We start from the raw sequence: 21,613 nt of genomic DNA on the forward strand, positions 1-21,613 counted from the left end.
TTTTAAGTCTCAGAAACACATCTCGATTCAGAGAAATCTGAATGAAATTGTTTCTCATGATCAGTCACCTGGAGCAAGTTTGCTGATCCCACCTACATTTGAGTTACGCGCGCTCAGCAAGCGTGTTGGGAAGAAAACACATACAAGGACTGTGTAGATATTCTGTACATAAGGAAGCCACCCCTAAAAAGGAGCACTGAAACAACCCCTGATAAACCACCGGTAACGTCCAGGACCAACGAACAATTACCCACCCTTGCTACCAACACTAAGCGACCACTCCACGTGCCTGCTAATATTCCAGCTATTAATTTCTTAATAATTTGATAAACGATCTTATTATTTTACTTATATAGAAATATATATTTTATAATTTGTATTTCTTTAGAAATATATTTTACATATATATAAATATATATTTTATGATTTGTATTTCTTTAGAAATATATTTTACATATATAAAAATATATATTTTATAATTTGTATTTCTTTAGAAATATATTTTACATATGTACATATTTTATTTATTATTTAATTTAGATGTGAGATTTTCTATTTTTACAGGACAACGTCAAAACCAGAAATCATGTAGTATATTTTCACAGGTATAACCCACACCTCAGAAGTATAATCCCTTTTGGAAAACAAGTCCTCGTATAACCAGAGGCACAAAGAGGTGAGGGCAGTGGTGGTCACCGAAGGAAAGGGAGATGCCCATGGGCTCGGAAGGTACCCTACCTGCTGCGGGAGGTGGGGGGGCAGGGGGAAATGAAAACCCAGACGTGCCGAAACATACACTGAGACATATGTGAAAATACAGACCGTGGATAATTCAGGAGGTCACAAGCAAGTAAAATGTTCTCCAGTTCTGCCCAGAGATCTACACACTGCTGCCAGTGACATAACGCATTTCCCACTACAAATGGTTAAGACGACCACAGCTCCAGCTCTCCACGTTCTTGCGTGAGATTTATTTAGCAACTGTGTCTGCAGTACGCTAATTTATTGCACTGGCACTGTTCCTGAAGGCAAGGTATCCCCAGCGCCAGCAGCACTGGTAATGCTGAAGCACGACGCTCATTAGCCTTCGCAGAGAGGCTATGGAAAGTGCACGTGCCCTGCAGGCACCAGGGGCGCGCTTTTCCCTATTATGGCTCAGGCACACTGGCAAGGAAACTTTGATTGCTCTTGGAAAACCTATTAAGATGCTAAACAGAGGAATTCAGCTCCAGAAGTGAAATGTGTCATTTTCTACCATTACTTAATTCACTTGAAAAAGCAAAGTGACGCTGATGAACACTGAACGTGCTTTAGCATGCACCTGGATGGGAACCAAGCACGTCACGGGAAATGTCAAACTCCGGGGAACACTGAGACAGAACTGGGGGCAGGTGGGGGCTTCTCACAGCGTGGAGGGGACTGGACAAGTTCCCTGGCCTTTCCTCTGCCAAGCTGGAGCCACAGACCGACGACAACCAATCTGAAGTTCACTTGCCAAATGTTGCTATTGAGTAAAATTGCCTTCCAAGTCAAAACTGGAAGAGACTAGAGAGCTCAGTGGGTTGCCAAGCTCGACGTTTACTCTGCCACGTGACATGCAAACAGCTTTTCTACAACGGATACATATATGGATGCAACACATGCAGCATCCAAGACTTAGGCATTCGGTATGAGCAGACACCGCTTTGGATTTTTATTTGAAGCGGGAAGATGCCTGTCACCCAACTGTGCATTCAACAATGCAACTGTCTCCATCTCCAAGAGTCTCCTTGGACGCAATTCAATAACAACATTAGCAACTGCAGGACAGATCGTGTAACAGAGACCTTTGTTAGATCAAAGCAACTGCTCTGTGGCTTTATATTCAGGGAATTCACACATCAGTAATACCTTCAAACTAACATCAGTCCAATAGATTCGGTTATCAGAGACATCAAAATCCAGGGCAGATGCTTCTTTGACTCCAGTCAGAGGAATAGCAACATCGTTATTGTTGGTTTCAAGGGAAATCCTATGAATTGCTGCTCTGCTTGTGAAAACTAAGAAGGCTTCAGGAATGATGCAAGTCTTCATGTCACTCAGCAGCTCAAGGCCAATGGGACAGGCACACCTGGCCTCCTGGGGTGTAAAGAAACACAGATGGCTGCAGCCTCCGTTGTTCTCTGCACATGAATTAGTTCCTTAAAAAAAACCCAAAACACAACAGATATTGGTGCACTGTGGAGGTAGGGGGGAAAGGGGAGGGGGGAGAGGCTAGGTGGAAACAGTGTAATTATAATTTTTTCAAAATAAGTTAACACTATGTTCTCAGCAGAGAATTCTGAAAAACCCCAAACATTCAAAACTGTTTCTTTCCCGCTACCAACGGATTAGGAAGCTGGCCCTATCCCTCCTGTAGTACAAATAACAGCTACAAACATATCCTCCCAGTTTCCCCAAAGATTAAATTCCTTCACTGAAGGCACATAATTACACACATGTTCAGTCTGGTTATTTTTGGCCAAATACCCCATCATTGTATCTCTTTGAAATGACCAGTTTTACGAATATTCAATGATACAAAATGGTGAGAAAAGAGCTGGACAACTGCAGTTCTTTCCCAGCTGTTTAGTTTAAAGCTGAGAAGGTTCCTTAGCAGAAGCAGCTTCGACAAGACCACCACAATCCCACACTTATTTTTCCATGTGAACAACCATGACCAGATGGGGAGGGAATCTGCAGGGGAAAGTAAGGACCAGAAGATAAATGAGTGCCTCCCTCCATTTGCTGGAACCAAAGATTTAGGTATTTTTAGACTGTTGCCACACAAAAAAATCTCCAAGATCAGTCTCAACCAGGTTTCTTTTCATTTTCCCTTTTTTAGGGCATGCTTAGTTCAGACTGCTGCTGTAACTTGCAGCTTGAGGACTTGATTATCCTTCAAGTAAAGCTTCCTGAAAGGCTGGAGATCTGTGTATTGGCAGGGGGTAACGTGTCAACCTACTTCACGTGATTCTGTTGCACCTACTCTCAGTAATTTTAATAGTTGACCAACGAATCTGTTCACTGCTGTGCCCAGGCTCCAGTGTTGCAGGCAGCAGACAGACACGTGGTGAACACGTGCCTCTCACGAGTTACTGCTGAAGCCAGGAGGTCCTGCGACGTACGCCGCTGCAGAACGCCGGCAGGGCCTAAACACTGCCTGCACCTTCCAGCGGACGCGGTGGAAGAACCCCGAGCTCCACCTGCTGATCCCATGCTAAGGGGCACACTTCAACTGTTAGATTTAAGCACAATTTAGGTGTTAAAAGTTGAATATTCAAGTGTCACGTTCTCGGAGGCAATGTCGTAATAGCCACTAACTCTGCCTATACCACCCGACATAGCAAAGAGCATTTTGGTAACTGAACATCACTGGGACTTTGTTCTGGAAGAAAAGAGCAGCAGAAAATTGAGCAGTTCTGTAAGCACCAGAAGTAAGGACTCCTATAGATTGGGGGCAGGAATAAAACTCTCCTCGCAAAAATTTAAAGAGTGTAGTGGAAGCTGTGGAAGACATGCCAAATGCCACTAAAAACCGGAAGCCCATTATTTCTTTTGCAGCACAGTATTTTCCCAACTCTATATTAAGTGCAGTTTCCCTTTAAAATGATGCAAACACAGGAGACCATAGTTATTCTCATTACAAGCAATCAAGAGTTGCTTAATGAAAGCAAGCTCATCTAGAAACTACTGCAAGTCCATCCTGTGACTCCTCATGCTTACCAAACACTTTGGTAACACTTGTTGCTTTAAGGCCCATTAAATCTGGCAGCTGATCGATAATGATGTCTCTGCTAGCCTTTATCTTGTGAACTCTTTCAATACTTCGCCGCTGCCAGTCGGTCCAGTAGATGTAATCTCCCAGCAGCGTGAACCCGAATATATGTGGAAGCTTATCTTCTAGAAGGGTTTTCCTCATTGTTCCATCAACATTGATGACCTGTGGGAAGCATGAGAGGGGAAAAAAAAAAAAAAAAAAAGGAAAAAAATAATCTTTTCTAATGCAGGTACAAGTAAAATGGCAGCATCAAGCATATTTTGAAAACTTCTCTATTTTTATGCAAGAACCTCCTGAAATCCACAGCATGCTTCTTCAGAAAAACGTACCTCTAGGATTGTTGAAAGAGAAATATATTGGAATGACAAGACTGAAAGCGGATTCTCTCACCCCTTCTCCACTGAAAATCCTAAGCAGCATGAATTTAACTTGCATCAGTTCAAATCTGCAAAGACCACCACAACAGGAGTGGTTTTGGGGGTGAGAGTGAGCTTCAGGAGATTTTTAATTTCCATTCATGTCTTGGTCTCACTACTGAACTCTCTCCCCAGAAACAAGGGGGTGACACTTTGGAGTGACCTTTGGCGTTCAATCGCAGGGAAGAGAGGCCATCAGAACTCCTTCAGGCCGTAACAAGGTCATGTAGAATCTGCACGTTCTGAAATTTTGGGTTTTTTTTACCATGAAAGAGGTAAGTTTTTCTCACAAGGTCTTTAAGATGTGGAATAAATACTGACTTATCGACATATTAACTTGTATTCCTAAAACTGCAGAGAAAGCAAAATAATATTGGAGAACACTGGAGATGGGATAAGCCCCACAGATACATACATACATACATATATATAATATGTGTGTGTGTGTGTGCTATTGGTTAATTATTTCATAACCAATTACTGCAATGATCTCGTGCTACCCTGCTTTGTCATATACTGCTTTGTCATATAGTCTGACCCTGATCGTTGGGCAAGACAGGGAATCAAGACGTCCACATACAATTCCCCACGCCACGTGCCTAAAGTCACCTCCACCTACTACACGAACTGCCATCAGCCTTTCAATCATCCAGACATCCCTTACCCATGGCAAAGGGCGTACATTTATAGGACTCAGGCAAAATATTTATCTGACAAATCCCCAGATTCCTCCCCATCCTCCTTCTTGCAACTGGTAGCTGCAATATAACCACAATATTTTTAAGGTGTTACATGAAAATTCATGCAGTGAGCAGCATCAAGTTCAGTATCATAGTAAAACCAAAACAAAATACCACAACTTAAGACAATTTATTTTCCACTGTGATTCAAGCAAATCTCCACTTGTTGCTAGAAATGCTTCACCAGTGGACAACTGCTGTGCTTTAATTTAGGCTCCCACGGCTTGTGAGTTTTTAAGAAGTCTCATCTCTATTATTATTTAGAAAATATTTGTTTTTCCAGACTCAAAATACTTCGCCTGTACCTTGTAGATGATTACGTTGCCTTCACCATGCAATGCTTCTGTTTTCTTGTGATTTAAAGACAGCTCTGGTCATTTCAGCACTGCGTTCCCCTGGCACTTAAACTCTTAAGTATTTAAGCAATATTTATTTCTTATTTTAAAAGTCTATAACTTAAAACGCAACGTAATATTAAACCATTTAATGACTAACAATATTGTGGGCTGTCAAAATGAACCATCAGTTTTACCACTTTTTAATGCAGATATTATAAAACCATAAGTTGTACGGCTCCATCCATACGTGGTAAGCAGCAAAGCACCTATAATGTCTTTTTGTAACGTGACCAACAACAATTGCTACCTCTGACTAAATTAACATGTGAATTTCAGCATGTTCATGCACATCCACGGTAGCTACCCAAATAAATTAAAAAATGAAATCTCCGCTTTGAAATCTTATCAAACTTTACAAATTTGTGAAAAGAACGTGCATTTCTTCCATGGCACAGGCAGGACCTGTGGCCCCACGGGGAGAGGAGCCCGGGCTGGGGACACGTGGGGACCCTGTGGGTCACAAGCAGTTTGTGCGGAACCTCAGCCCGTGGGAAGGAGCCAGGCTGGAGAAATTCGTGGAGAACTGTCTCCCAGGGGAGGGCCCCCCGCTGGAGCAGGGGCAGAGAGAGGAGGAATGAGCGGCAAAGGCACGTGTGATGAGCCGACCACGACCCCCCTTCCCTGTTCCCCTGCGTTGCTGCGGGAGGAGGGGGAGAAATCAGGAGTGGAGCTGAGCCTGGGACGAAGGGAGGGGTGGGGGGAAGGTGTTTTAACATTTAGGTTTCTCATTACCCTACTCTGAATTGATTGGCAATAAATTAATTTCTCTGAGCAGACTCCGTTTTGCCCGTGACGGTAGTTGCTCAGCGATCTCCCCTTCTCGTCACCCACTGTATTTCCCCTGCCCTGCCCAGCCGAGGGCAGTGACAGAGCGGCTGGGTGGGCACCCAGCACCCAGCCATGGTCAGCCCACCACAGCATGGGACACACGCTAGACCTCCCAGCCATCACCAGCCAAACCGCGGGGGCGAGCGGTGCCTCCGTACCCACCTGTGCCGCACACAGGAACCACCACTGCAACATGGTCCGTCCTGGCACGCTGCAGCGTGGAAGTCTTCAGCAGCGGAGGAGAACAACTTCACCAGAACTTTAAGACCACCGAGCACCTCCGGTGGATTTGAACTCATGCTACAATGTAAACCTCTGGATTCCTGCCACAAAAAGCCTCCTGCTGGACACAGTCAAAACCACCACCAGAATTCCTGAAAACTACGTTTTGCCTCAGCCCATCAACCTATGGTTCTTCTACTACTTGATGAAGTAGCAGACACTGAAAATTAATGTCTTTTTATTTTGTTAAGCTAAACAGAGTACATTAAAAGAAAAAAAAAAAAAGGCTATGTTTGCAGCTAAAAGCCAAATGGTTCTGCAATTATCTCATTACATCATGTCCAGGCAACCCCCAAATGCTCGCTAATTTAAAACAGCATCAATCCCACAGGCGATACTACAGGTTCAAAAGTTCACGATGCATACTTAGGTTTTGGACGACCACAGTGGTGCCACACCAAGTCACCAAGATGCCATTTCCTTCACAACAGGGCGAGCAGGGTGGGCATCGAGCAGCCACGTTTCCAACTACTGTTGCAGACGAGCAGTGGAATGGTCCAAACACAAGAGGTGCTGATTAAGTCACACCAGATGAAGGCTGGATCCAAGGATGCAGGAACACCCATTATTTCAATTCCATGTGCCTCTGTGGATCGTTGCAGATGACTCCAAGCCATTGAACTTTATGAACCTCATGAAGTTCAGCAAAGCCAAGTGCCAGGCCCTGCACCGGGGTCGGGGCAGCCCCCAGTATGGATACTGGGTGAAGGATGGAGAGCAGCCCTGCGGAGAGGGACTTGGGGGTGCTGGTGGGTGGAAACTGGGCGTGAGCCAGCAACGTGCGCTCGCAGCCCAGAAAGCCACCCGCGCCCTGGGCTGTGTCACCAGCAGCGTGGGCAGCAGGGCAAGGGGGGGATGCTGCCCCTCCTCTCCGCTCTGGTGAGACCCCCCTGCAGCGCTGCGTCCAGCTCTGGGGTCCTCAGCACAGGAGAGACACGGGCCTGTTGGAGCGGGGCCAGAGGGGCCACAGAGATGGGCAGAGGCTGGAGCCCCGCTCGGTGAGGGCAGCTGGGAGAGCTGGGGCTGTTCAGCCTGGAGCAGAGAAGGCTCCGGGGAGACCTGACAGCCGCCTTCCTACATTATACGACTGTTCAAGCACAGTGGGGACGGAGATCCAAAATGCTGGGATCAGACAGCAATAAAACGCTTAATGGCTTATATTTTGGCTAAGAAGGTGATGGAGTAAGCGTTTGCTTGCCCTCTCCCAACCATCCCTCCCCCTGGTCCTGTGGGCAGAACTCCTATGAATCCAAGCAGGCTTCCCTGGGATGCAGGAGGACAGCTCTGACTTGGAGGATCCTCCCGTGCCGTGGGCTATTATCAAGCCCCCTCAGCAGTAGCTAATTGGTGGCAGCAGGCAGGACACACTAATTACGTGTGACGCCACCTTCTAGTGGCAGCCGGGGCAAAGCCTGCGCCACCCGCCGTCACATGCGGTTCAACAGGCACGTACCAAACTCCACCTCAAATTTTGCTGCCATCCATCCTCGCGGGGACCCACCTCTACTCTAGCATATTAACTGAAACCATGATGATGCAAAATAAACATCTACAAACAGGCCTCACAATCTGGCCAAAAGCACAACTCCTTTCATTAAAATGGCTCAGCTAATTAAATACCGTATTAACCCATCATTCCACATCTGAAACGGTGCGTCGCCTGTTGACTGCAGCCGAAGGGAAGCCGTTACGGTGCATTCCTTAGCATTTAGCACAGAGACCAGAACAGGCTTTTTTCTACTCAGGGTTTTCGTTCTCTTTCTGCAACTGGTAAATGGATCTCGACTTGGGTCGAAGGACAAATGCAACACTAAATCTGCCGTGCCTTCCACACAAAACACTGAAGCCCCCCTTGAACAGAGGCACACACTAAAAGCCCCTGATTAGTCTTAAGACTTCAATGACAAATCTCCTAATGAGGCATCGCCAAGCTCGGCTAAAATCTGTTGTGGACAAAATGGAATCAACATCAAACGCCTTAATGAACTGAACTACACAAAAAACACAATAAGGTGATAAGGTGTGATTATTTTTTTTTTTTTAGATGCTGCTGCAGTGTATGCAAAATGATTTAATAAATATTTCCAAATATAACACTCAAAAGCTCTCAGCTCTTTGAAGAAGATTAAAGTAAAACAATGCAATTAAATTCTACACATCAGTGTGATTCATGTAGTCAAGTTATATTTCAGGTGCATCTGTGAAAAAAACAACTATTCAGCATATATATAGGATGTCTTTTGACAGAACAACAAAGAGAACTCAAGATGCCTTGCTCCTATATTTAATTCATTAAGATAAAACAGAATTTGTTCAGTTGCTACAGACAAATGGATGTCGTCAGTGGTGAAGTCAAATGGAAAATCATTCCTGGGGGGCTGAGCTAAATCACTGCATGAGCAGGAAGGAGACATGGCAGGCTGGCAATGGTAAAACAACAGGACTGCTGTATTATTGGGAGACTCTCCATTACTGGGAGAGTGGTAGGCCTGTGGGTCTATGACTCTTCTCCTGTGGATCTACTCCTCTTCCCCTGCTGGAGAGGAGAGTCTTTTGCTGTGAGGGTGACCAAGCACCGGGACAGGTTACCCAGGGAAGCTGTGGAGTCTCCATCCTTGGGGATACTCAAAAACCTGGGCAACTGGCCATAGGTGGCCCAGCTTGAGCAGGAGGGTTGGACCAGATGATCTCCAGAGGTTCCTTCCAACCTCAACCAGCCTGTGACTCTGTGAATGGCTTTTATCGATTCTCACCAGAAGACTCTGAAAAGGCATCTTGAGTGAACAATGCCCAGTCGTCTTCGGCTGGAGAAAGAACTTGTGAGACAAAGGACATGAGTGGCCGTCAACAGGGAAAGAAAGAGACAAAGAAAAGAGAAGTGGAAAATTCTGGAGAGTAAAGAAGCCTGCCCCAGAAGAGCGAAGCAGCTGTGAGCAGTCTGTACCACAGCCTATATTCAGCTGAGTATAAGCTATTCATTAACATTTCCAACAGCTGAAACACAACCACCTTTCATCAATGCTTTGGGATAAAAGCAAACTTTTTTTTTTTTTTTTTTCCTGGTCTGAAGGGGCTTAATGCCAGGCATGTATTGGCAGACACTGGTAAGCAGAAAGGAGAATAACATTAAGACAAACAGTACCAGAACCCACATATCAAAAAAGGGTGGGGATGGATGGACAACAGACATATCTGGCCAATTTCCACAAAATAAAAAGAAAAATACTGCTTGAGTCTCTCAACAATCTGTTGCCTCAAACAGTTGAATAACACTCGAGAATTTCGAAAGCAGTTCCTCGGTGTTGTCAGTAATTTCTATCCACCTTGGCAATATCTAGGCTACCTGGTAAAAGCTGCTTCATAAACAAAACTCATGAGGTTTCTACTGTCATTACATTTCATGGATTAATCCTACATGTACTATTGTAGCTCTTCTTTCAGATCATCCTCATTTCAGGTAGGTTTTGATGTTGATGTACATTTTTGTTATTGTTTTCTGAACTCTCACATTGCTTAGGCGTTAGTGTTCAGGGCCAACTGCAAACTATAAGCACCCACCTACATTTAGAATAAGCCACGAACCACGAGAGCACGGAGAATGAATTTCTACAGTATCATGAATTAAACAAATTTCTGAACTGTGGGTAACCGTTTGCTGTTTGCAAATACACGGTGACACACCACCCCCCTTTTCTTACATGTTCTTTTCCTTTCTCTAAGAGCCTGGTAAAAGAGCCCACGCTCAAACTTTTCCTGATAGTCTCCCCCCCACACACACAATTCTCAACAACCTCGCAATGTCGGCTTCCTGGCGGGACGCTCCAAAGCTGTTTGTTCCAGATGCAACGACTCTAGCACGTTTTCTTTATCAATTTGTTCTGTTTCACACAAATAAAAATCTACGCTTACAAATTAACGTAAGACGGTTAAGTAGTGACTTGTTAAAAAAACCCTGAACCAGCCATCTACAGAGATGCCAAATGCAACAGAGTATAAATTTACATTATGAAAAGCAGGAGTTTATAGCGATCTCCCGCTTTCTCTGGGATTAATATAAACAAAATACGTTCTTATCCTTCTGCTCATATTATCACCATGTGAAGTGGTTATTTATTTGCAGTGTTGATCTGTTCATATTTTTCCAGATCAAATCACCACCACCCCTGATTCTCTCCTAGGACTTCACAAAATCTTATTAGTTCCAGAGACAGTGTTGCACTTTCAGACAGACTTTTCAAAACACGAACACATGTAATAAGCTCTAACAGACACAGATCGATGGATGAATTTCTTCTTGTTGGAAAGGTTGTGTTAACATGATTGTGATTTTGAACCCGCTTATTTATAAACCTCATCTAGGAGCAGTTAATGTTCTCCAGATGAGTTACATCAGCCTGACATTTCCAGAACTTTGTTCTGCTTACAGGATATCAAAGGATTAAGGGTGCAGCTGGTCAATTCTGCAACTTATCTCTCATAAGCAGGGACATGACGGCATGCTTCGAAACTCCTTAAAAGGGGAAAAAATTAAACACAAACATTCTCAAAATAATTCATGGCAACTGTTGGCTAGATCCTAAAGCATAGAGGATCTACTGAATTAATACTTCAGTTTTATTTTTAGGTAGAAGTTGCTTATTTGATACACTTCAGGGGAATTTTACCTTCTGTAAATGCTTTTTTCATTCTGTGGTGCTGACCACCATGAGTTAAGTTCAAAGGGGCATGCGACACCTCTGAATTTTAGCTAACCTCCATTATGAAAACAATACACCTTTTCAACTTCTAGTTAACTAGTCTGGGACAGGTGAAGAAGAATCTAAATTTCTTATATAATAATATTTTTACAATGCACGCATCTTCATTTTCTCACTTCTCTCCTGATTTCCCTTTTCTTCAAAGGGATATCAATAATCTTGTAAGATCTTTACCTTCTCCTTTCCAGATCCAAACATATTCCCAACTCTAAAGACTGCTAAACATCTGTGGAAATAGCACATCATACAAATATTTACTGTGTTATCCTCCTGCTGATGAAGCCGGTACTGCAAGCACGTTTATAAACTATACGTACAACATGAAGGAAAGACAAAAAAATAATGAGATTGATAGGAGAAAAAAAATCGTGGTAAACTTTTGAGTCCAAAAAATGAAGCAGCAATTTCAGTAGCCAACTACAATTCCTTAAAAAGTCAAAAGGATGTCAAGAATAGCAGCTACTTGCAGTAGGAAACGGCACCACTGCTGGTCAACGTTTCCCAAGGAAAGGCTTGCCTCCTGTCCAATGTTATCATGCTCACACAGACTTGCAATGAAGTAAAAATTAAGTTAGATGTAGTGTTTACTACTCCTATTTTTCTCCTTTTTGTTTGTTTACCCAAATATACGTGGCCTTTTTTTTTTTTTTTTAAATCATCTTTTATTTTACATACAATGAGAGGTCCAAGAACAAGTGATTGAGAAACACCAGCCTAGCCATGACCCCCTCTTGGGGTCTTTCTAGCATTTTACACCCAGTGCCGGGTCTCATGCCGTCAACCTCTGTCCACAGTAAACTAAGATTAAGGTAGAAGTGTTTTGTCCAGCACAGTGGGACCTCTTGCTCAGAACTCAGCCTTCTTAGTCTTGCCTTGGGGAATCATAACATTTTCATTTTTTTAACCTCACCACAGTGCAATTAACAGAAGCCACTTGTAGCCCTTCACATCCTCCTCATCCTGTGACAAGCAAGTACAATGCTTCAGAGAGCCAGACAACGAAACCCTTACACTCCAAGTCACCAAAAGTGTCACATACGGAAATTCCACTGAAGTCGAAGGTTGAAAGAATAGACTCTAGATCAAGTTGAAACGTCCATCTATTCCACAGCACTAGAATGGATGCTTTATCCTCACTTAATAATGGATTAGCCAAGTCTCATGTACTTCCCTTAGTCAGAAATTGAATCAAAGTTCTCTCATTAAACAATTATTGCTATCAGAGGGAGACAGATGAAAAACGAATCCAATACAAATGCAACCAAAGGCAGTGGGCATACAATCCTCCTTAGAGGGAGGCAATGAAAGTCTAAGGACTCCTGTAAGCATATACAAATACTCATTCAGTTCCTGATCTCACGAAGGCTCCTGGGCCAAGCAAACAGCAGATTCTGATCACAATTCCCTTCTATTTGGTACCATTTCTAGAAACGCTGCGTTAGACTAATCCAATCAATCCAGTCTTACCCACCACTGTGTAGGGTGTACGTCAACAAGGCACAAGTAAAAGCCATGCCCAGAAACCTAACCTAGGCTGTCCACAGCCAGCTGGAGCATCAACAGCTGGACGGAGCCCTGGCTAAGAAACGGTGCGAACACAACTATATCACCAGCTCCTGCAGCACTAAGCCAGGTACCTCGGCACAGCAAGCTCTGACACCTGCAAGCCCTCTCGCAGCTGAGATGTATCTGCTGAAGGAGCAGAGCACGGCAAGACTCCTCCTGCCTTGGTAAGATGCTCACACTCCACTATTACTTGGGGTAAGCAATACTATCAATTATACTTATTTGAGACACTATTAGTATTGGTAAGTTACGCACGGAACGTTCAGTTTACCAACAAAATGTAGTCACCAGGTGGTCTCCAGTCCCTGCAAATGGTTAAAAAGGCAAAACAAAGCACAATCCTGATCAGTTTTCAAATAAAGCTACCTTTCCTTCTCAGGCCCAAGCCTGGCAGGACAGACAGACCCTCAGAGGATGTTCGGAAGCTCAGAAACGTATAGAAGGCTCCTGAGAGTAGATCTAAGTAAGGTCGTTCATCAAGAGCTTCCTACATCAAACCAATATGAAATAGTGGAGACAAGAGTTTAGCTGAAATTTAGGATGTCCTTTTGACCTACAAGACAGATACTTTAGGGTATGATTCCCTGTACCCCGGTATAAGGAAAAAAAAAAAAAAGAGGTGTATTTAGCATCTACTGATAGGAGAGCAGACATACACCACGTCTTCAGGAAGTCAGCTACAGTCAACTGCAGCTTGCAAGCTTCTTCTCTGCCTTTACCAGGCTGGTCTAAGATCATAATTAAGAACTCCAAAAGTACCAGAAAGCCCCTTCTATTGAAGGCTGAGCAGTTAACATGGGTATTGGGGGGATGGTTTGGTTTTACGGCTCAGACATCAGGCAAATACGGATCCCAGCGTGTAACCTCAAGCAGGTCACCAAATCTCTCCAAACATTATTTCTCCACGTGCATAACATGGATAAAAAGCCTTCCTCTTTCTGAACCCTGCCTTGTCTGCTCAAACTGCTTCTCAATACCAAAAAGTGGAGCCAAGCTGATACATCTTTCAGAGCGCAGCTTAAAATTTGGCAGGCAGTGCTGCTCAGGCCAGTTCGAGCAGAGCCTCTGGCACCCCATTCCCCTATTCACACTGACACCTTCTTGCCATGTCAGCACAACTACTTGTGTGGTAGAAAACGTATCAGACTGAAAAATCTAAACCTTTTTGGCTGGTTATTTTTCAGCTGGATCTGCTCCCTGCTCTGGTTTTCCACGTGGCTGCAGACTGTGGTGCCAGCCAGAACAGAGCAGGGGGATGCTATGAGAGAGGGAGGGCAGGGACCGCCTGCAGGCACTGGTGCAAAGAACTGGTGTAACACCATCTTCAGCGAGGTAGTAGACCCACGGGGAAAGTATGTCTTTCTAATGTGCCTCACTGGGTAACAAAAGAAGTTATTTCCTTCTGAAACAGGAGCGACTTGATACTTAAAATTAATTGGAGGACATATCCTAAAATAATACATACATTAAATAATTGAAGACTGGTATGTTATATAGTTGGTAATTTTACCTTGGAGGGCTGACAGTTAATTAGAAACAAATAATAAAGCTTGTGCTCTCTTATTCCTATGCTAATGCCCCAAAAGCTCATATTTAATGTGAAACCAGCACTATTTGAAGACACTTGATCCCAGGTCCAAGGGGCCAAACACAATCTGCACAGGCGACCGAGTCACCCGCAGGACATGTCTGCAGCGCCAAGTAATAACAACTGACCCACCACCACCTCTCACCTGTAATTTGCCCACTAATGACTCTCTCCCACCACAACTGAAATCCAAAACTCCAGGCTCACTTTCAAATTATCTGTGAAACGTGAGGAGCCTGATGACAGGGGAAAAGAGCACAGTTTTTTCAGCCTAAACTTGCAGGGGAGGCAAGGGTTCCACCTGCTTGCACGCCAAGATTTCTCCTTCTGCCCCGTATTCCCTTGACCTTGTAAACATCGGACTGGGGCAAAACCTCATCTTTCCAAACAGAGATTGCAAGGGGTGCTTGTAAGCCTAGAAAGGTTCAGCAGAAAAACAGGATTCGATTTTAAAGGGGTGGAGAGGGAGATCTATATGAATTTGAATTATAAATAAAAAAAATAATCATTAATGACAGCATTTCCCTCTCTGAAGGCCAGCACAACTGGAACCTGATGTTACAGGAGACTGGGCTTACAAGAAAAGGACGATGACACAGCAGTAACTGCATTTTTATGGTTTTGGATTGGAGGGCTTGTTTTCAGAAGTATGGTTATTTCTAAAATAGTTGTTTCTGTAGCATACAAGCAACTGCAACCCAAGCAACTGGCAGCCCAACAGGCTAGAACAGTGATGGAGTAGTAGATCAAAAAATTAAGCGTTTAACGAGAGCCACGAATACCGCCCTCCAACAGGCCATTTTAACGTAGCTAACGGGCAAACACAGAAATGCTGGTCACTGAACTCTTAGCTCCCAGGCACCCAAAACTATATGGATCAAACGTTGCCCTGCCATGTCATGGGAAAACCCTGGAGCTTCAAAATATTTGAAAGATGAGAGAGTAGTTCAGGTGAAGAGTGTCTGCGCACCCAGCTTTCCCTGTCCTGTAGATAGCTGCTTTGGCTCGCCGCTGGCGTCAGACACAGGGATATGCGGACTTTGGCCTGACCCCAGATGCCCTTTTATAAATTCTAACTCAATAATGTAATAGGAAGGGACAAGAAGTAAAAGTTGACTTCGAAAGACTAGAAATTATCATCTGAGCAAAGTGATCCTGATTAGGAAGGGAAGAATCTCCAAAGCAGAATCCTCTCTGCCCTGAGCTCAAGTATGATTTCAGCAGTGCTCACGCTCTCAAATAAAAGAGAGGGCTCACACAAGATAACCAGCTGCACACACTTCTCCTGGCTAAGATTTTATTAATGCCTCTTCAAACAATGCAACTCTCAAGTACAAGAAAAGAGATCGGTAGCTGGGACTGATAAATGCAAACCCAAAGATGCGTCTCTCAGTAGTAGGCAGAGTTTGCATCCAGACTGGACGTGACATTTCTGGTTCATAATCCTTTCAAATAAACACAGAAAAAAAGAGGTGGAAAGGAAGGGAGAACCGGAGACAAATGCAAATCCTGTACAATATCAAAGGCTTTGGACGCACTCTGCTAAATATGATACGCACGTACAGCAGCGAGCACAACAGCATTCGACTTCGATGCAAATTTTATCTGTTACCGTAACATAAAGGCATAGCCCTACTACAGCCCTTGTTTGTGTGAGTATCTTTAGGTATATATGCCACTACACTGCTTGCTTTTTTGGTTTTTTAAGCAGCATAAAAGCATGTATTCTAAATGAAACAAAAATATTTGCAGCCATATTATCGGTCTACTTTCCAATATTCCTAAAGAAAGCTTACAAATTAACCAGAAACACATGCCTAAGCTTTATTTAAACCTGCTGGAATTTCTGACAACAATAAAAACAGTTTAAAGGAATCATTGGTAAGCTGCCTATGAAAACACACAAAAAATCTAAAATTCTGCATGAAATTCCTGAAATAAACACTTATTTTGAAACAAAAATAGTGAACAATCACCAAAAAAAGGCTATTTCTGAACAAGGATTCAAGCCACAAAGGTTTGCAAAAAAACCATGCTAATTCGATTTAATCCTAAAGGCAATTTATTCAATGTACATTACAGATAACAATTTTAACCTTGTTAAAATAGTCAAATTTCACGTACTCAAAATCATAAACTATAGCAAGTCAAAAAAGCGTGAGGCTGTTTTAAACTCAGGCTATTTTGCCGGTCTTGTCCATTAACCTGAATGAGATCAGGGATTTAGCTTTAATTGGGAAATGACAGCCTTTACTAACATTTCATAGAAATCCCCAGCTAATTTAACTGCCAGGCTGGTTCCTCAAGTTCTAAAACGTTGATCTGGTCTGGAGGGATGGACATTATAATAAGTCGTTCTGTGGGGAGGGCTGGATCACTCCTGATCATGGTTGATTAACACAGAAGTGTTCACCTCTCCCGGGCTCGGTCCCAACCGACGTCAGCCTTGCCTCCGCTAAGGCTTCAAAAAGAAAGCAGCAGCTCATCTCAGTGCAGCGAAGGAAGGCAATACGAACTTTTTTTTCATTTTTGCAACAAGGAATTAGAGAGAAGCCCATTCTCAGCTCAGACAAGGTCAGTGGCACAACTGAAATACGTTGCAGGGGTATTCGTGGAAGTCCATTTAGGAAGCAGGTAGCTAATCTTAGAAAAGAAATCATGTTCTACTGGGAAATGAATCTAAAAGCTGCTTCTGTGAAAGCAGCCACATAACTCAACAATGTTTTCTGAAAATATTTTTATATAAAAATAAAAACCTTACCATTTTCCAGGCGAGAAAAACTGACGTATGGTAATTCAAATGGTATTGTTTCTTCTCAAGTTAGTACCCCTAGAAACGTGTATTAAGATCTCCAGTTCCCTTTGCTTACTTCTTTCAGAGGTACGTGAAGGCAGAACGCTGGTTCTCCTGGTCTCATGCTACCAGCACAAAACTATTTGATGTGCTTCCTAGGAAGAAGTTCTTCAATCCGATTCTCCTCTTGCTTTGCACCAAGAGCTACAAAAGCGAGTGCCGTTTGATGGGGATCCCATGAGAAGGGTTAGCTCTTTTCTCCCTCAGGTGAATGCTTGTCTCACGTAACAGAAAACGGAAGCCAGAGGTAAAGGTTTAAGATGCTCATTTACCTCTCTGAACTGCAATTTTGTTACACAACAGCCCTGCAACTCCATGACCATTTTAAGGCTCTGGAAGAGATGGTCCCAGAACCTCTCCTACATGAGCCTTTGCAGCTCATTTTCATTTGCTTCTACACCAGCAGATGCATTTCTGTGCCGGTACGTTCAGCCAGACCAAGGATTTGATCCAGGGTAAAACCAACTTCTTTTCCTCTCCTCTCAGCTATCGTGCTGACTCAAACCAATCTCAACGCTTCAGCGTAAATCTGAAGACTTTCATCTCCAAATCACAACTGCTATGGCCACCTGAAGCAAAGCCAGTTTTTTCCCCACCAATTTTAGCCAGAACGCACTGAAGAGCTAGGTTCGGATCAGGGAGTTTTATACCACACCACGTGCTGCCTTCCCACCGCTGCCGGAGGAAGGAATTGACACCAGCGCTGCGTGCTCTGGGCGATGCGTGCGGAGCAGGGCACTCCTGCCTGCCCCAGGAGGTATGTGCCGGGTGACCTGTGGGATTAATGTCCAGCTGAAGAAACACCTTAAAGCTGCAGGTAGCAAGGAAACCTAAGAGTGAACCACTCTGAGACACGTGAATGGCACACTCAGCTCCTGCGTTCCAGCTTCAGCCTGTCAAAAAAAACGGGTGCTGTGAACTGCTTAAATTGCTAGAAATACAGGAAAGAACTACATCTATATTGACCACTAGTTTATTTTTGGGGGTGTAATGCACTCTACATCATATAAATATATTTTTCTTTCTTTTCTTGGACAAAACAGTCATACAGAACCTGAAGCACACATAATACTACTCTTCTATTTAGCCTTTTCTGCAGTAACGCAATGACATGGTGACCCCCGTGTTACCTTAAACACAATTCTCCATCGCACATACCAACGTATCACCTACAGTTTCTTCAACACCTTCTGCCAATCCTGTGATCCCTTTGCTGAAACTAAATTGTGTTTGGATGTTCATTCCAAGGTTGTACGTGATGGCTGCAGAAAGAGGCTCCGCACAAAGAGGAACCGCACAAAGCTCAAAAGGGAGAACTGCGAAGTCCCGCACCTGGAAAGGACCATCACAGCACCTACACATGCTGGGGGCCACCCAGCTTGGTCAAAAAGGACCTCGGGGACCTGCCGGACACGTGAGCCAGCAACGTGACCTCGCTGCAAAGAAGGTATTCTGGGCTGCCCTAGGAGGTGTGTGGCCAGCAGGTGGAAGAAGGTGATCCTTCTCCTCTGCTCAGCACTGGTGAGGCTGCACCTGGAGCGCTGCGTCCAGTTCCTGGCTCCTCAGCACCAGAGAGATGTGGGTATGTCCCTGTGAGTCCACAACGGACTACAAAGGTGATGAAGGGACTGGAGCATCTCTCTTAGGAGGACAGGCTGAGAGAGCTGGGCCTGTTCAGCCTGGGCAAGAGAAGGCTCAGGGGGAAACATCGTGAATGTATGCGCAGGAAGGCTGTAAAAAAGATGGAGCCAGGCTCTTTTCAGTGGTACCCCGTGACAGGACCAGAGGCAGTGGGCACAAATGGAAACACAGAAGGTTCCCTTTGAACATCAGGAAATACTTTTTCACTGCGAGGGTATACAAGCACAGGCTGCCCAGAGAGTGGCTGTGGAGTCTCCATCCTTGGAGGTATTCAGAAGTCATCTAGTCCTGTGCAACCAAAAAGTCACTGTCCTGGGAAACCAGCTCCAGGTGGCCCTACTTGAGCATAGGGGCTGGACACGACGACCTCCAGAGGTCCCTTCCCAGCTCAACCATTCTGTGATTCTGTGTGACGGCTCTCTTTTGAAGCCTCTTTATTCTAAAAAACAAGCAGAGAGGAGTGCTTCCCACCTCCATTATTTGTACTCCAGCCTGCACCCTTTAAAGCCCTCCACGTTGTGGTCTCCAGCTCATATGGAATGCATTGTGAACAGGCAACCAGCTGTGGTGGCAACTGAGAACCGCAAGGCTGCCATAAAACAAGAAACTTCAATCCCAGTTTTGGTGCGATTATGTTAATAAGCCTCAAACATAACCATAACGACAACAACAGCAAATTTCTCTGCATTTTCTTTTTCTTAACATTGATTTATTAGCTTAATAACAATTAAAAAAAAAAAGAAGCTGCACCTTGGTAAGTTAAGTTAATTTTTTCTTATAGATTAAAAAAATCTTCTAAACCCTAGTTTTATAAGGTAAAATTAGATTTCAGATACATTTCTGGACATTGTTTAAAACATATGTATTGTTAACAATGTACTACATCTGTTTGGTTTTGCTATCGATAGGTTATTACCATCCCATAGGTGTAAAGTCCCTCATACGTAGCCAGAAGCTGCACCTTTCTAGATCGTGTTTGTACGCGTATTTTGAAGTAATAATCCCATAATAGATGACACACCCACTTGTGAAATCTTTTTTCCCTTCACGGTGCCTGACCTTTTCATACACTCGATGAGCCAATTAGTAGTAGAAGAGGCAGAACCTCTGCAGTATTTAATCAAGACTTCCTTCTTGTCAGATTTATGTCCCATTAAATTAAAAAACTCGCCTTTATCACATTGGGAAAATGTCAGGATTTACTGATGTAGCTGGGCAGACCTGTGTGCCATGTGTCAGACTAGCAGGGTATCTCATACCAATGATGCCCTGGATCTAAAAGTCATTTTGCCATTGTAATGAAAAACCTCTTGAAACAACAGATTGGTACCAAAGAGAAACCCAAACATGCTCCTCTTAGCACCGCGTGGGCTCAGGAGACTTGATCTTTGTTAGAGACATGGGTATCAGACCCAGCTTTTGGCAGCTCAGAGAACAGGCTATTAACTAAACAAAATTTCTCAGATATATCACTGCCCCCCCTCTTAGCATTTATTAATTTCAGGAAAGCACTTGCATACTGTAAGTTTGCCCTTCTTAGAGCTTGTGGTTAATGGAAGCACGTGACTGAGATGCCCTGTGATCCGGATGATAGAACAAGCACCCGACTGATGCTGGAGGATGCTGGCTAACACAAGACCATGGTTTCAGCGGCTCCCAGTGCCCTGTTCTCTGCAAGACAGAACTTCTTTTCCCCAGTCTCTGCAGGCTCACTTTATGCATGCACTTGTGTACAACGCAGAAGTGTTTCTCCTCTAAGAAGAGGTCTGTTTTTTACAAGGGAACAAACATACTAAAAAAACCCACCAGTGTAACATCTGATTTTGGCGTTGCGCTTGCCATGTTCGCTTTGTAAACTGTACTGAGTGATTATCCCAGCTCCTTTTTTCGGTTTAGCTAAGATACAGCCTTCCTCAACATACCACAGCTAATATTCCACTCGTTGCTTCAGCCAACTCTAAAACAAAGCAGCTCATAAAAAGGCTAGACAGTCTGTTTCAGCTACCTTCTGCCTTTTCATTTAAGGAGTCTGCTGCAAAAGCACATCAGCTACTCAGAACGAGACGCCGTGCCGCATTCATACTTCATGCACATAAATCATCCCCTCCAGCCTCTCACGCAAGGGTCAAGTCCAGCTCCAGAGAATGCTGGCCAAGGTCCACCGCTCAGGAAACATGCCACCTGCGGCGCTCGAGGTATAAGGCTCCCAGTACCAGCTGAAATACATTACCAGGCTGTGGAGCCACCCCCTCTTCCCTTTACCAGAGATCTCTGCCAACCCCACATGGCAGTAACCACTCGTTTAGCAACCTCAGGAACTGCCCGTGCATTTTTGTTTTCATGACAATCCGCACCGAGTCTGCAGGCCTGCAAAAAGACCTGGGTTCAGCTTCGATGGACACAAATATTCAACCTCTTTTCTAAAGTTAGATGTCAAGTTTGGCTCAAAGCGCAGGGCTCCAACACTTGTGAAGGATTCTACCCTGTTCCAAAAAGGGGTCAGCATTCCTGCTTTAGCTCCAGCTGTCCTTTTGATCTCATACCTTGCACAGCGCTTCTGGCTTTAAGGTTGCTGTACCGTTCAGTGGAATGCACAGGATGAAATATGCGAGAGTTTCAGGGATGAGACGAGGCTCATCAAAAAGCTAAGTCCTTGGATGTCCACCCGCACATCTGTTTTTCGTGGGGTTAGTTATTTATTTATTATTATTTATTTATAATTAGCTAAAAGGGATTAATTTCTG

The 21,613-nt window shown here is 44.0% G+C and overlaps 1 protein-coding gene across 1 annotated transcript in view; it reads right to left on the bottom strand.

The window, feature by feature from the left end:
* Positions 1–21,613, bottom strand: part of LRP5 (LDL receptor related protein 5) — a 160,978-nt gene that overhangs the window by 38,312 nt on the left and 101,053 nt on the right. Inside the window, exons 8-9 of the mRNA XM_055722285.1 lie at positions 3,745–3,961; positions 1,891–2,180 (exon numbers count right to left, since the gene is read on the bottom strand). Coding sequence (XP_055578260.1) covers positions 1,891–2,180; positions 3,745–3,961 — 507 coding nt within the window. The remainder of the gene's footprint in view (positions 1–1,890; positions 2,181–3,744; positions 3,962–21,613) is intronic.

This window comes from Falco cherrug, chromosome 10, assembly GCF_023634085.1.
Source record: "Falco cherrug isolate bFalChe1 chromosome 10, bFalChe1.pri, whole genome shotgun sequence".
NCBI classification, from domain to species: Eukaryota; Metazoa; Chordata; class Aves; order Falconiformes; family Falconidae; genus Falco; species Falco cherrug.